This window comes from Ramularia collo-cygni, assembly GCF_900074925.1.
Source record: "Ramularia collo-cygni strain URUG2 genome assembly, contig: RCC_scaffold20, whole genome shotgun sequence".
Lineage (NCBI taxonomy): Eukaryota > Fungi > Ascomycota > Dothideomycetes > Mycosphaerellales > Mycosphaerellaceae > Ramularia > Ramularia collo-cygni.
The window spans coordinates 305,584-320,334 of NW_019716274.1; the positions used below are offsets into that span (position 1 = coordinate 305,584).

The following is a 14,751-nucleotide window of genomic DNA, read 5'->3' on the forward strand; positions in this document are numbered from 1 at the left end:
CCAGTGCACGTAGAGGATATCCACGTAATTTGTCTGCATCTTCTTCAAACTCGCTTCGAGGGAGAGAGTTTCATGCTCTTGCTGCCGTTGCCCATGTAATTGACGGGAATCTTGGAGGGAAATGCTCCCATGTATGGAGATGTGTATTTGGTCGCAATGACCATTTCGTCACGGTTCTTGTTGTCTGCCATCCATTGACCCAGTCGCTCTTCTGACTGACCATTCTGATAAGCCTGCAAAATTTGAAAAAGAAAGCGTCAGCGATCTGTCTCAAACGATGCTGTGATACAACTGCTGGAATTTCATTTCGTGTTTTCCTACATTTGCCGTATCAATAAAATTCCCTCCAGCTTTATAGAATGCGTCAAGAATAGCCGTTGATTCATCCACGGAAGTTTTGCCTTGAAATTTCATTCGTTCCTGAGCCGAATGTCATGGCTCCCAGGCAGAGAGGGGAGACTCTCAACGCTGGCATTGGGTGCCAATTGGCGGTTACGGGCGAGTAACGATACGGGTGGTGATGCCATTGATGCTGTTATGTTTTGGTGGGTTTGGAGGGAGGGATGTAAAATGATGGAGAAGTGGATTGATGTTGATTTGAACGAAGATCTCGGTGTGCTAATGCTGCAGGTATGGTCGTCATATGCGGGTCACTTTGGACCTTGTTGCCAAACGACGCGTTTAACCAGTTATTATATCCGTTGACGATCGTCGCTCCGCTAAGGCCGTAAATAGTCCGTTTCATCTCCTCTCTTTCAGGTAATGTATACCAAAAGAATGATGGAATTTCATGCGCATTGACATAACCAACTCCTTTCTCAAAAGACAGCATACCTCAAAAACATGCCCTACAGTCCCCCCCTTCTCAATACCCATCCCTCCCCTCAACAACCCCATAAGCCCCCCCACCCTTCCCAAACATCTCCCCAAGTCCCTCAGCAATATCCCCCGGCCTCTCCCAGCCCGCAAAATGTCCCCCCTTCTCATAAACCTTCATAAACTTAATCGGCCCCATCCCATCCCTCCACTTGATCGGCATATTCGCCAACTCCACAGGAAAATCCGCAATCCCCAACGGAACATCAATATACCCCTGCACAACCGGCACCGGAACATCCACCGCATCATGCAAAGCTTCATAGTACAAATAACTCGCAGCATCAGGTCCCGCGCGGGAGAAAACATAAATGCTAACCCATAAACAAACTTCCTCATCCGTCCAAGGATACGCATCACTCCAATCCACCAATTTATCATAAATCCACGCCAGAAGCGCAAGAGGAGAATCCCTAAAAGCGAAATTTATGGTGGCCGGTCGAGTGGATTGAATGGCGATATATCCCCTCCCATCACCCATTCCAAAAGGATTCCATTTTTCCGCCGAGGCGAGTTGTTTTTTTTCTCGCTCCGAGAATTCTAGTTGGTCTGGAGTGGGGTTTTCCGGTTGAGCTGCCCAGGCCCAGTTTATGTGGTGGGCTTTGACGTTTTGGGGGTAGAGATGTGCGAGGGCGCGGGTTRTGACGAAACCCCAGTCGCCGCCTTGCGTTACGTATTGGGGGTAGTTGAGGGATTGCATTACTTTGTGGCAGGCTTCTGCTGTGCGTTTTACGTTGAAGTTGCGTTTTAGGGCTGGGCCTGAGAAGCCGTAGTTTCTGGATGGATAGATGGAGGAGTCAGTAAGGGAGAGATTTTTCTTGGGTTTGTTTGTTGGAGATGGATGAGTGGCCGCTTACGGTAAACTAGGAGCTACGACGTGAAAAGCTGGTTTGCCATCGCCACCTTTCAACATTGGGAGCATTTTGGTGACTTCCAAGATACTTCCCGGCCAACCATGGACAAAAAGAAGAGGAATGGCTCCTGGGACATCACTCTTTTGATGTATGAAATGCATATCAACGGGTCCATGGCCGTCGACATTGACTTGCACTTCATAGTTGGGCAGGGAGTTCAGTTTGGCTTCATGCGCTCTCCAGTCGAAATTGTTGCGCCAGTGATTGACGATGCGCTTGACATCCTTCCTAGAAATAGAAATCTTTTCATCAGCTCTGTATTTTCCCCAATTCCCTCCAAATGACTGGCAATGGAATTCTTACAATGGAGCACCGTAATCCCACCCGGGGTTATCCTCCAGCTCATCCGGAAATTCAGCATCATCGAGTCTTCTCTTCAATCTATCCAGTTTCTGCTGCGGAACATCAATCTTGTATTCTTTGACTGCCGACATTTTTTCTTTGCGTCTGTGGGTTCTCGCAAATTATTGATGAGGAAGCAAGACTTGCGAGAGAGAGAGAGAGAGATGTTATACCTTATGGAGGTTATATGTCAATGCGGAGAAAGCTATGGATGGAGCTGTCCCTCTGGTGTCAACTTTATTTTTCGCTGCATGACCTTACCTTACCATCATCCACTTGAATTTGCCGAATTCTTCCCCGCTTCTTTCAAGATGGAGACCATAATCTCGTCGATCATGCCGTCTTGTGCGCTCGAACGCTTTCTTGGCAGCGGTTATTGGATGATGTACACACAGTTGGGAACAAACTCAGCGGCTTGAATGATAGGATTGAATTGAATGTGCATTGAATACAGTCTCGAAGCTGTCAAGTATTGCGTAGATGAATCCAAGAGTCTTTCAAAATCAAGACGAGAGGAACGCGTTGATGTACACGCTTCCAGAAGCGGACGAGTGAGAGTACTGCTTGATATTCCAGGATGTGAGCGAAAGTTTACAGGGATGAGGTGTTGAGTGAATCCAAACCCGCGGGGAACATCACTTATCGCTTGCAAATTGAAGCGCAGTTTGAGAGTCTGTTACTCTGTATTACCATCAGCAGTAAACTTCGTTCCTACAATTTCGAATCATGTCTGATCTGCAAGTCATCTCGACTGATATCCTGCAGCGATCTCTTGCCCATGTTGCCCAGAGAATTGTCGGTATCCGCCAGTATACACTTCAATACGTGCTCCACTCCCGCTTGTCCTTTGATTGCGAGGCCGTACCTAGAAAAAGAATCAGTCGGTAATTTCTCAGCGCGTCAACAAGGGTCAGACTCACATATATGGCCTGGCCACGAGAACAGCTTTCGCACCAAGTGCAATAGCTTTGAGAACGTCGCTCCCCGTTCTAATCCCACTGTCAAACAGCACCGTAAGACCCGACTGCTTGACCTTTTCATCCGCACCAATTTCAGCAAGTGCATCAAGCGATGCTATCGCACCGTCAAGCTGCCTTCCACCATGATTCGACACAATAATCCCATCAATTCCATACTCAATCGCTTTATGTGCGTCCTCCACTGTTTGAATCCCCTTCAACACGATCGGCCCATCCCAGAGTTTCTTCAAGACTTCAAGATGTTGCCACTCGCGATAGGTTCCAGAATTCATGACATCCAGCCACGCTCGTGACTTGGCAATCTTCGWGGCATTGGCAAGAATCCTTAGCGCACCAAAAGGAGTTCCATTCCTCTTGATCAAGTTCCATGCCTCACCCAATTTCTCCGACGCTGAGCGGGTGTCTTGCGCTTGCATTTCTTCATACCGCTGGTTGAAGACTGGATCCGAGTGTCCGATCTGACATCCATCTCCCCAGAGAAAGGGTAGGTAAGAATGATCCAAATCTACTGGTCGCCAGGCAAGTGTGAATGTGTCGAGGGTGACGACCAATACTTTGTAACCGTTGGCTTTTGCTCGATTCAACAGGCTGGCTGTAATGGCTTCCTCCTGTGGTTTGGGCCAGTACAGCTGATACCATCTATCTCCATCCGCATTGGCTTCTGCGACCTGCTCGATAGTACRGGTGGCGGCGGTGGAAAGGATCATGGGAACACCGACGTTCTTGCAGGCTCTCGCAGTGGCTTCCTCGGCATCTTGATGCATGATGTTCTGAACTCCGACCGGAGCCACCAGGATTGGACTTTTGTATCTCGTTCCAAATAAATTGACGCTCATGTCTCGACGGGTGGCGTTGACAAGCATAGAAGGTCGAAGGCGATATCTGTTGAAGGCTTCCAGATTTGCTGCATATGTCTTCTGACTACTCGCCGAGCCAAAGACGTAGCCGAAGTTGGCTGATGGGATTGTTTCGCGTGCAATGGCCTCCCATTCTGCTGGTTTGGTGGAGAAGATTGGTGCTCGGAATGCAGAGTAGATTTCACGTTGGTAGGATGATGGAGCATCTGGGTCGGGAATCTCATATGGTCGATTCCATTTGGCGGCTTCTTTGAGAGTGGTCATCTTTTCCGTATGTGATGAATGATTWACTAGATAATAATGTTGATGTGTTGATGGTAGACTAGGTATCGACATGGCATGCTTACTCCTCCTATGCGAGTGATCGTTGCCGTTGCCTTCGGCCCGAGGTCCGCTGCTTCCATCTTCCCTCTTTCCATCAAACGGGACGAGACTTGTACATACACAATCATCGTGGGTGACACTGATCAGAGCGGAGGACACAGCTTGCAGATGTGATCTGCAGAAGATCATGCGTTATGGCCCCTGATTCCGTCCTCGGCACCCTCTTCCCAACGCATACCAGATGGAGTCATATCATGGCCCAATCCATGAATTCAACCACAGCGGCCACGCACCTCACTGATAGCGAGATGCTCTTATGCTTCAAGCAAGACGGGCAGATGCCTCTCAGTCGTGCTGGAAGAGATGTTCTCGCAAATGCGAGTGATGAAGACGATGCCGATGCATGTGGTATTTAAGTAGGAAAGCTTTCTTTCTTTCTTTCGAGCCAAGGTGTTTCCCGGAAAGTGTCCGACAGTAGGTACTCTCACATATGTATAGTCTTATCAGCGTTACGATCTGACATGCTGAAATTTCTGGAGTTGTGACCAAAGGTTAACAAAAGCGGATATTTTTATGCATGAGCAAGGCTGAGTGAGGCTGAGACTGCCGTCTGCGGGGCCGGCCGTATGATATGGATGCACTCCTCTACCATATGTGGGTACAGACGGACGATGACAACTCCGAGATGACATGAAGTCCGCTAATTCGATATATAGAACGATTCCTTCGGATAGACATAACGTTTCACAACAGGAGAATTTCCCCAAGTACATCTACGAGAAAATCCATTCCCTTCCTCCTCCTCCTCCTATTCCTCTCTCCCTTCCCCACAACACCCTCCAAGACTCCACCCAAAAAAATGACGCCAACATACAAACGCCTCTCCACCTCCTGCCAACAACTCATCCACCAAACTCCCCCCAACTTCCCCTCACCCTCAATTCTCATCCGATCGTGCCTAGCAGACCCAGATCTCCTCCCAGCAATCATCAACCACAAATGCAACAATGTAATCCTCACGCCCAGCGGTCTATACTTCGACATGGCCATTACGGTAGCCAAATACCTCCTTGAAGAAAATCCCTCCTCTCTCAACATCAAAGATCAACATCTTCTTCTCCCAAAAGGCATCAATGTCCGGGATATGCAAGTCCATAAACCTCTTATTGTGCAAGATGTCTCTCGGATTTCGGAATGCTGGATTGAGATGGAAACCACTATATCCTTTTCTCCCACCACCTTAACTCCAGAGTCACAAGAAGAAGAAGGAAAAGGAGAAGAAGCCAGCACCACCACCAAAACCCCCACCCTAACCTGTACATTCCACACCATAACCCCCACAGGAACCCGCCTCCAAACCACAGGCCACTGCACCATCAACTTCGAATCCCCCACCCYCTGGCATTCCACCTGGTCCTCCCCTCACATAACCCCCACCATCCAATCCCTAATCGACACCCTCCTAACCCGCGCCCACAAAGAAACCACAGGTCAGATCCGCCTGGTACAATCCGCCCAAGCCTACGAAATATTCCAGACATTTGTCCAATATACCGGTCCCTATCAAACCATGTCCGAAACCATCTTCTCCCTCGAAGAAGGAGAAGGAAATCTCGAAGCAACATCTCTCCTAAATTTCACCGGCCTGATCAAGAATTTCCCAAAAGAAGAAGTCCGAGGTCCGTTCTTATGGGATGCAAGTTGTCATATTAGTGGATTTGTATGTAATGCCGTGGAAAAAGATCGTTTGAAAAATGCGTTCATTTCGTATGGAGTCGGGAGTATGAAAATTAGTGATAAATTTACGCCTTGGAGGGAAGGCGTGACAGTGAGGAATTATGTGAGGATGGAGAAAGTTGTGGGGGATGAGACGGTTTTGGAAGGGAATGTGTATATTTTGCAGGATGGGGTCATTGTGGGGGTTTGGGAGCGGGTGAGGTTTAAGAGGATTCCGAGGAGGGTGTTGAATGTGTTTTTGCCGCCGGGGAAGAAGGGATAGGAGGAGTGAATGGGGAAGTTTAGGAGGTTCCTTTAGATTTCATTTCTATGTGAAGAGGAGAGATTGTACTTGACAAGAGGCCGAAGGCATGATAGATAGGGGAGAAAAACGACAAGATATAACAACAACACGGCACAATCTAATATAATATATCATCTCATTTCTCACCTGAAAAAAACTAAAAAAGACTCCACCAGCGCCTTGCTAAAGCAAAAAGCAACAACAAGATGAACACAATCTCCCGTCTCCCATTCTCCCATTCCCTTCCGATTCCGATTCTTCAGTGGACCGTGTACCTTGTAACACAGCACAGCACGACACGAAACGGTAGCAGAGTAGAGAAAGTGAAGCAAAGAACCACCTCCACCTGTACCGTGGCCTTGACCGTCAGCAGCACACCCAGCCCAGTCCAGCCCAGTGCAATTCAGTCCAGCCCAGTCCAGTCGAAAACGCCTCTCCATCCATGTAACCATTCCTGCGTCCCGATCCCGGAAGCCCATGAGAAAACGCCACGCATCCCATCCCATCCCACCCAATCCCATTCCAATTCCCATGCCCACGCACGAAGGCAACACCAACAACCCGAAGAAGAAGGACCGAATCAAACACTAACCTCCCCATCATCCTCCTCCTCCCCAGCACCTCCCCCAAGCCCAATCAAACCCTCCTTCCCCAAGCCTCCTCCCCCAGCACCACCACCTCCAGCACCACCTCCAACAACCCCTCCACCAAGAAATCCCATCCCCTCTCCCTCCCCCCTCTCCACGAATCCCTTCTCCTCCGCGCCCCTCAACTCCCCCAAAATCGCCCTCAAGTAGACCCTCAGAGTCCTCAACCCCCTCAAATACCCCCAATCCACCTCTTCCATCCTCTTCGGAGGAGCGGGTCGAGTGCGTACAACCTCTCCATCTTCAGCCGTGACACAATTGGCGAAGTCCACGATTTTGAGCTTAATGTCTCCCTTGCCTCCGCCTCCCGGACCTCCAGCATCGGGATCTCCTCGGTCGTAAATCATCAATAGACTCGACGCATAGAGACGATAACCCGGTAAACCCCGGATAATGCCCTCCAGAGCCGCCAACTTCTCCAAGAGAGAGGGGATTAACCTTCCTCCTTGCCTCCAACCCACACCATCGAAGAAGAAGCCCTTTAATCCCTCGCGGAATTCCCGGCCGGCGCTTAAATCTCTTCCTTGATATTTATCCGTGAAGCGATAGCTCTTTTTCTTGACATCATACACTTGCATGCCACACACCCGCACGCCCAATTCCCGCGAGGTGGTGGTTTTACATTTGATGCGTTGGGAAGCCTTCTTTTTATCGTTGGCTTCGATGCCGAATTGACGGGTACCCATTTTAAGATCCAGAACGCAGGGGTGCAGCATGTTGGCGGTGAGGTCTTCCAAGAGGAGGAAGTGCTCGACGCGACTGCTGCTGGAGACTGTCAGGGAGGTTTCGGGGTTGCAAGGGGGAGGATTGAAGTTGATGGCGGGACCGAGACGAGGAGGGTCTTCTGGGGGTTGTTGTATCTTTGGRTGCGGACTGGCGGGTAGGGCACGCTGGACGTTGCGACATTCCTTCTTGACATCCTCCATCGAGAAGACGTTGTCCTCTTCCGCGTCAGCATCTGCATCGGCATTCCAAGTTTCATCCTCGTGAAACTCCAAATCTCCTCGTGCTCCGTCAATCTCGGTAGGCTTCCTCTGTAGACCACCACCACTATGTCGACGACGGTGATGACGACTCCCCAAGAGTGGCTCCTCGGAAATTTCGGCGCTCTTGCTAAGAGCATCGCGACTCTCCCTCGGATCGATATTGGAAGTGGTGCGTTCAACGACAAGCGAGTTGGAGGTCCTTGTCGTGGAATCGCCATCTGTCATGACCTCTTCTTCTCCTCTCCTCCGAGAAGAGACATCCAAACTCCCATGCCGCGCCGACTTGCTGAGTTGGGAGGATCTAGATTTGTGGAATTTGTGACGGCCGTGATAGGTGCGATCTCGACGATCATGTTTGTGAATGACGGGAGGAGAGAAGACTTCTCGCAGGACGTGATCGCGAAGAGTCAGGTTGCGGGTGGTGTATCCCCAGCTCGCAGCAGTGTTGAGAGGAGGCCGGGCATCCTCGCTTGAGGGTGTTGGGATTGCTGGCGATGATCTCATCCGGGGAGGATCCGGTGTTGCGGAGCGGCGATTATTTCCCCACAGATTGTCTGGGATGAGATGGCGGTTGTTTGCGAAGATAACTTCGGGGATAGAGGAGGAAGTGGCGTTTTGCTGCATGGAATGGCTAATCACTCGAGCAGCCTCGGGCGGTTGCAGGGTGTCTCCTTGAGCGGCATCATCCTCTGACGCGGCCGCCTCCACCAACTCCTCCACCTTCTTCCGCTTGTGTTCCTTTCGATATGTAACATTCAACACTCCGATATATCTCGGCATGAAAGTTAATAAATCGGGATGATACTTCTCGACGGTCTCGTAAAACATGTTCTCCTTACTATTGAGCTGCTTGCATACGGCGCGTCGAGAGAAGGAGAAGATGGCGGTATGTCCTCCCACTTGATGCTGATAGGGCTTCAAGGCGACGGCGGAAACATGTTCCGGATTCTGTCGTCGTTGGGGATGGGCCTGTCCTTTGACGAGGGGTGTCGCTGTGGGAGTGATTTCGACATCAGTATCCTCATCGTCGCCGTCTCCTGATGTAGCGGATTCGGAGCCGGATTCGTATTCCGATTCGGACTTGATCTCTGCGGGAATGGCAGGGGATGGGAGGAGGTCGAAATCTTTGGTGGGAGGAGTCTGCGATCCCGAAGCGCCTTGAAGGTAATCTCGGGCGCCTTCTGAGAGGAGGGAGAGCTGGACATCATTCCCGGAGGGGTCATGGGCACGATCCTGCAGCTTTTCTGCCTGCTCCTCATCACTCGGTTGACGGTGGGTGAGATCTTGCTCGGTGGGAGAATCACCCACGGTGACACCCTGATGGGGAAAGTAGACGGCCGAGGCGATGTGTTCGCGGTCGGAATCCTCATCATCACTCTTCTTGCCCTCTCCTCGTTCGCCCTCGACATGCTTGGGTAGGGTGGATTTGCGGGAGAGGGGAGCGCGTTCCAGATGATGATGATTGYGAATGCCCTCGAGCAAGTCCAGCGGCTGGACTTGCGACGTGTGGTCGTTCACCGTCCCGACTTTCTCCTTTTCCTTCTCCGCTTCTACTTCTTCATCTTCCTCCTCCTCTTCCTCGATGGTGAACTCCTTGACAGGTACATCTTTGGATATCTGCCCCTTGCCATCTTTAGTTGCCTGCACCTTGCCAACCTTCTTCTGCTCCGTATCCCTCTTCAGCTCGACATCCCTCTTCTGCTCTGTATCCCTCTTCTCCTCGGCATCATTCTCGCGAAACAAACCCAGATAATGACTGGCCTTGCGACTGCGCACATTGGCCACGGGCGGCTCGGGTTGAGGCAATTGCGCATCAATGACTTTATCCGGCCGGGATTTCACCCGCTGGGATTCCGCAATGGACAATCCATTCACCTTGGCCTCTCCCTGCCGCCATGACCGATACTTCTGCCTCTCGGCGCTCTGCTCGACATCTTGCGCGTACTCGTAGCTGGGGACCACACCGCGGATGGGAGTGACGGGCGTGATGGGTCGGTCTTGGGGTGGGGGGAGGGGAGAGTCCTGATGTTGCATATGCAGGGAGTGGAGCAGGTTGTTGAGGGGTATGCGATCGTGGAAATTGTATAGTGATCGGCGGGGGAATTGCAGAGGACTGCCATTGGAGGCATGGGAGGGAGGGAAGAGGGTGGCCATGTCGTCTTGCGCGGGGGGAATGTCCGTCACAGGATTGATCTGCTCTTCCTCCGTCGCCGTCGCCGTCGCAGTATTCACCGCCGATGATGATGATGATAATTCCGTCAGGGAAGAATGAGGATCGGGATCGGGGTCCTCTTCGTGGTAATGCGTGCCCCAGATGCTGTCTCGATCGTATACACGTCCATCCGAGACATGTCGGGTGGTGGAGGTGATGGAGGTTTGACGACGGTGCGATGTCGGTTTGCGGGACGAGGAAAGAAAGGGAGAGGATTGGGATGACTTGGATGACTTGAATGCATCATCATTCACGTCGCGGGCCGGTGCCATCGACGACAGCGCATTGATCCGGGCGTGGCAGGCCAATGCAATGCGAGGCGATGCGCTGCGATGCGATACGTCTGCCGAGACGATCCTGACCTGACCGAACCTGACTCCTGGGACGGGATTAGTATCAGAGATGTCCGAGTCAATAAAATTAATCTCTGGCAATGAGCGTGGGGAGATGTCGGATTGCGGTTGGTAGAGAGCAAGTCAGTAGTATCCTATCGTCTGGCACCTCACACCGGCGTCATCRATAATGTCCCGTCCGTCCCGTTTCCATTCGGTACTAACTTAGGTAGAACTAGAACTACCTTACCCTTCCCTTCCCTTCCCGAGCCGGGAGACATGCCGGACTAGTGGCTTGGACGTTTTCCCCGGCTCAGCACCACCTGATCTGATCATCAGCATCGCGTCCATCGCATCCCATCGCATCCCATCGCAATCGCCGTCCTTATCTCTCCCACAATCCATCTAATCTACATCCAATGAATATGTGAAGAACAACTCCCCAACTCGCGTGAAATCTCACCTGCAGGTCCACCGACAACACATACCACGTTTCCATTTCCCCTGCGCCGAACGCGACCAGGACAGCGGTGTGACTGGCTCATGATCCATGTCACAGGTGAGATCCCTGATGGATGTCTTTTCGGTGGTTGTCCCGTCAATTCTCAGGGCAGCCGACCTCCCAAGGCTCCCATTCATCTTCTTCCTACCAATCGATGGGAAACGTGCTCCTTCTTTGCAAATCAATGCCACCTCTTCATCCTCATCTTTACCATGAATCATCTCCATTCCTTCCTGACTCCCCGTTCACCGCCACGACCTTGCCTTATCATCCAACATATCCATCTCCTGCTCTCCCACATAATCGATCATCAATCATGCACGTTATAAAACCTTCACATAACTTACCGACACTTTCCATTTCCACCACCAACCAATCCTTCCGATAAAGAAAGAACGAGGCGGTCCACGGCCCGATCTCCGCCCGCCCCATCTTTTTTTCTCTCGATCCGCGGAAACGGTTCCACCACTCACACTTCGCCATTCAACAACATGTCTTTTCATTCTCGAACAAACCACATAAAAGCATCGAAACATTCAACGGTCAACGGCCAATAAATCGAAAGAAAAAAAATTGAAAATTCACCGACCTCCTGATAATTGCGATGCATCATCATCGTCAAATAATGTGATGCATCGCCACGATGATGAGACGACAACCCTCAAACAGATATGTTACATCTAGATATAGTAGGTAGGAAGACATCTAGCCTCTCCACCTCGACAAAACGACATCTGCAGTAAGTACATCGCGACGAAAAATCCCCCCACAAACCATCCATCCATCCATCCATCCATGCGTAACATGCCTACCTGTATCYCATCTCATATCAAATCCCATCTTCCTTAAAATCATTCCCAACAAGCGGTCCAATGCGATGGTACCTAAAATGTGGACATTGTCTTTCAATTTTGACCGTCTTGGAATCATAACACAAGATACCCGGCGAGAAGAAAATAGTGTCGTCGAGAAGAGGAGAGAGGAAAAGTAACCGGAATTTCAACCAACCTCATCTCATTATATAGTAACGTGGGCTACGCTGAGCGTCTCTCTTTCTTTCTCTCTCGTGTGTGTTGGCAATATATCTCACTAGGTACCGATATACCATAGGCTTTTATCCAACCCCCTTTCTCCCTGCCTTCTCTCTTTCGTCTACTCTATTTAAATCTTCATTTCTTTCCGCTCGTTTACCTTCCACTTCAATAATACTTCTACTTCCACTTTTACTTCAACTTACCTTCCAGCTCCACTTCCACGACGAATGTAGTTTCGGGTTCAACTTATTCTTTAGGGGAACTAGCATGGCGAGGTACGCGAATGTGTATAGTAAGTATGTACTCTCTCCTGCTTTCCATGATGGGATTCTTGCTCCATTATCATCGTCGTTATCATGATTATCCTCATCAGCGTCGGCACCAGCATCATCAATCAATCAACATCAGCATCAATGAAGCGAGCGAGCGACACATCTAAATACAAGAACCAACAAAAGGGGGGAAGTGATGACGGAAAGTTCGAGCGAAAAGACACTATGATTTATTCTGGGGTTTCTATACAAATCCCGCTCAACCGTGCTGTACTGTGTACTGTGCTGCTGATATCGCCAAGGTAGAGAGCCAGCAAAATCTCAAGACACTCCCGCTCCTGCAAACATCACATCTATCAATCAATCCCTCAATCATACACTGCAATCCACTCGTGCCCTGCAATCAGCATCATCTGTCCATCAAGATATGCCCCTCACTAAGACCAATCCTCCACAACCTTGCCCGTGAAAGAGTGAATGCCCGTGACTCGCACCCGATACAAACAAGTATGATCCGTAGCTCCCCAATTCCTCAGAACCCGCACTGCAATTCGATCCGTGCTAACCTTGCCTTCGCCCGCCAAAAGTCTCGACTGCACGTTATTGTCCCCATGAATGAAATAGTCGCCGCGCGAAAGGATGCAGATCCAATTCTTCTCCCCGCGAGGCGGCTTGCCGCAGTAGGGAAGGACGTGCTCGGCGTAGTTTTCATCCTGTAGCATAAGCTTCCGTACACTCGCAGCATCGGCCTTGTCGCTGATCTGTGCCCAGACCACGTACTCGCGCGGTGCGGCGGCGATGTCGCGGGTGCCTTTGGGGGGAATGTGCTCGATGGTGATTTGCGCGGGCATGATTTTCTGGGGTAGCTTGACGGTGAGTTGGGCATAGGCATAGTCGCCTGTTCCGTGTGCTGCGCACCAGCACTGCATGCCTTCATCCCATCCGGTGAGGGCGTTGACGGGCGGATTGGGCGTCATGCTGGCTTCGAACATTTTCATGTAGAAGTATCCCAACCAGGACTTGTTGTTGGGTCCGGCGGTGTTTGATGTGTAGTGTGGGTCAACCAAAGCCCCCATACCGGGGGAAAAGTAGTTGACCTCGTTCATGAGTTTGTAGCGGTTGTACACGAGGTTGGTCAGACTGAGTGCGGAGATCTGCTGGGTGGAGATCTTGAAGGGAACTGATTCAGACAGCATGTTCTGCGCGGTCTGGAAGGTGGCAGTAACGCCTTCATCGACCATCTTCTTGGCTTCGTACATGACGAGCTCTTTGAAGTTGTTGAATTGCAGGCGCATCTCGTCCTCGTGCATCTTGTTGTTGGCCGCAAGGGTGGATTCAAAGTTGAATCGACTGATGATGTGGTCGGCATCTTTGGAGGTGTTGACATCTTCGGGGATGTCGTGGTGTGAAAGTTCGTAAAGCTTGGCAAGGAGCTTGTCTTCATTTGCTGCAATGAAGCTGTCCCAGAGCGGCGCCGCGCCGTCATTGCCGATTTTGTCGAGTAGGGCCTTCCAGAATGGCTCAGGAACGAGGTACTGGCCGTTTTCGTCCATTTTAACCGCCAAATAATCGGGAAGAATGCCTCTCAGCTCGGCAATTGACTCGTCATGGAAGCCGACTTGAGTCTTGAGGGCATCAGTGGCCTTCAGCATGTCATCGGTTCTCCAAAACATCAGTCTATTATGCTCTGTAGCGTTATACGCGGGGTTCRGAATCTCTATAGGGCCAGTAGCGAGCTGCACGCCTCGGAGGAGATGATTCCAGCGGAGAGTGAGGGAGCGGGGAATGGGCGCAACGCCGAAGAGGACGAGAAGAGTGAAGCCAACACATGCCAGGAGAAAGAAAGAAAAGACGACACCGGCCAGATTCTGCAGGAGAGTCCAGTCTGCGTCGGACAGCAGGCGGGCGATGTACCGCGGGAGAGTGTAGAATAGGACGGCCCATCGCCCAGGCGGCTCCACCGCCACCGGAACACTCTCCGCCGGGCGGGCCGCTGGCGCGGCGGACGCGGCGCGCGGCGATGCGGCAGGTGCCCGCTGTAGGCGGGACGTGTCGTATCCTGCTTCCAGGGTGATGGCCGTGGCCGGGCGCGGAGATTGTGAGGTGGCGGAGGATGATGATGAGAAGGACTCCACCACGGGAGTCGGCTCTGGGCGGGTGGACTGCGAACGCGTGGTGCGCTGGAAGTGAGTGTAAGTCTCCGATGCGCGTCCAGTCGTCATTTGCGCTCCAAGTTCCGCGACACCTCGACTGCCGTAGGAGGAATTGATGCCATTGTTCAGTGCCGGACGGGTATTTCTTACTGTTCGAGGGCCTGGTGTGGCGCTGGCGCCCTTCTTGGGTGCCATGGCGATGGCAGTGTTGGTGGATGTGAAGGTGGATGTGATGGTGGTGGATGTTTTTGGAGGAAGAGGTTTGGCCAGAAAGGTTTGTTTTGTGCTGGCGGTGCACGA

General features: G+C 51.2%; 6 protein-coding genes; 1 reads left to right on the forward strand and 5 right to left on the reverse strand.

Moving 5' to 3' along the window:
- Positions 1 to 44: 44 nt before the first annotated feature.
- Positions 45 to 414, reverse strand: RCC_09957 (uncharacterized protein; the record flags this gene model as incomplete). XM_023775195.1 has 2 exons in its annotated part: positions 45 to 233; positions 322 to 414. The coding sequence occupies 2 exons, from the start codon at positions 412 to 414 to the stop codon at positions 45 to 47; spliced, it is 282 nt and encodes a 93-aa protein (XP_023630963.1).
- A 451-nt stretch (positions 415 to 865) lies between these two features.
- On the reverse strand, positions 866 to 2,224 carry RCC_09958 (related to epoxide hydrolase; the record flags this gene model as incomplete). XM_023775196.1 has 3 exons in its annotated part: positions 866 to 1,652; positions 1,734 to 2,018; positions 2,094 to 2,224. 3 exons carry the CDS (start codon positions 2,222 to 2,224, stop codon positions 866 to 868), a joined length of 1,203 nt encoding a protein of 400 aa, XP_023630964.1.
- A 619-nt stretch (positions 2,225 to 2,843) lies between these two features.
- On the reverse strand, positions 2,844 to 4,233 carry RCC_09959 (related to lactate 2-monooxygenase; the record flags this gene model as incomplete). XM_023775197.1 has 2 exons in its annotated part: positions 2,844 to 2,997; positions 3,053 to 4,233. The coding sequence occupies 2 exons, from the start codon at positions 4,231 to 4,233 to the stop codon at positions 2,844 to 2,846; spliced, it is 1,335 nt and encodes a 444-aa protein (XP_023630965.1).
- A 919-nt stretch (positions 4,234 to 5,152) lies between these two features.
- RCC_09961 (uncharacterized protein) lies at positions 5,153 to 6,292 on the forward strand (the record flags this gene model as incomplete). Its single annotated transcript, XM_023775198.1, has 1 exon — positions 5,153 to 6,292. The coding sequence occupies one exon, from the start codon at positions 5,153 to 5,155 to the stop codon at positions 6,290 to 6,292; it is 1,140 nt and encodes a 379-aa protein (XP_023630966.1).
- Positions 6,293 to 6,893: 601 nt separating this feature from the next.
- Positions 6,894 to 10,430, reverse strand: RCC_09962 (uncharacterized protein; the record flags this gene model as incomplete). Its single annotated transcript, XM_023775199.1, has 1 exon — positions 6,894 to 10,430. One exon carries the CDS (start codon positions 10,428 to 10,430, stop codon positions 6,894 to 6,896), a length of 3,537 nt encoding a protein of 1,178 aa, XP_023630967.1.
- A 2,305-nt stretch (positions 10,431 to 12,735) lies between these two features.
- On the reverse strand, positions 12,736 to 14,646 carry RCC_09963 (uncharacterized protein; the record flags this gene model as incomplete). Its single annotated transcript, XM_023775200.1, has 1 exon — positions 12,736 to 14,646. One exon carries the CDS (start codon positions 14,644 to 14,646, stop codon positions 12,736 to 12,738), a length of 1,911 nt encoding a protein of 636 aa, XP_023630968.1.
- Positions 14,647 to 14,751: the final 105 nt, after the last annotated feature.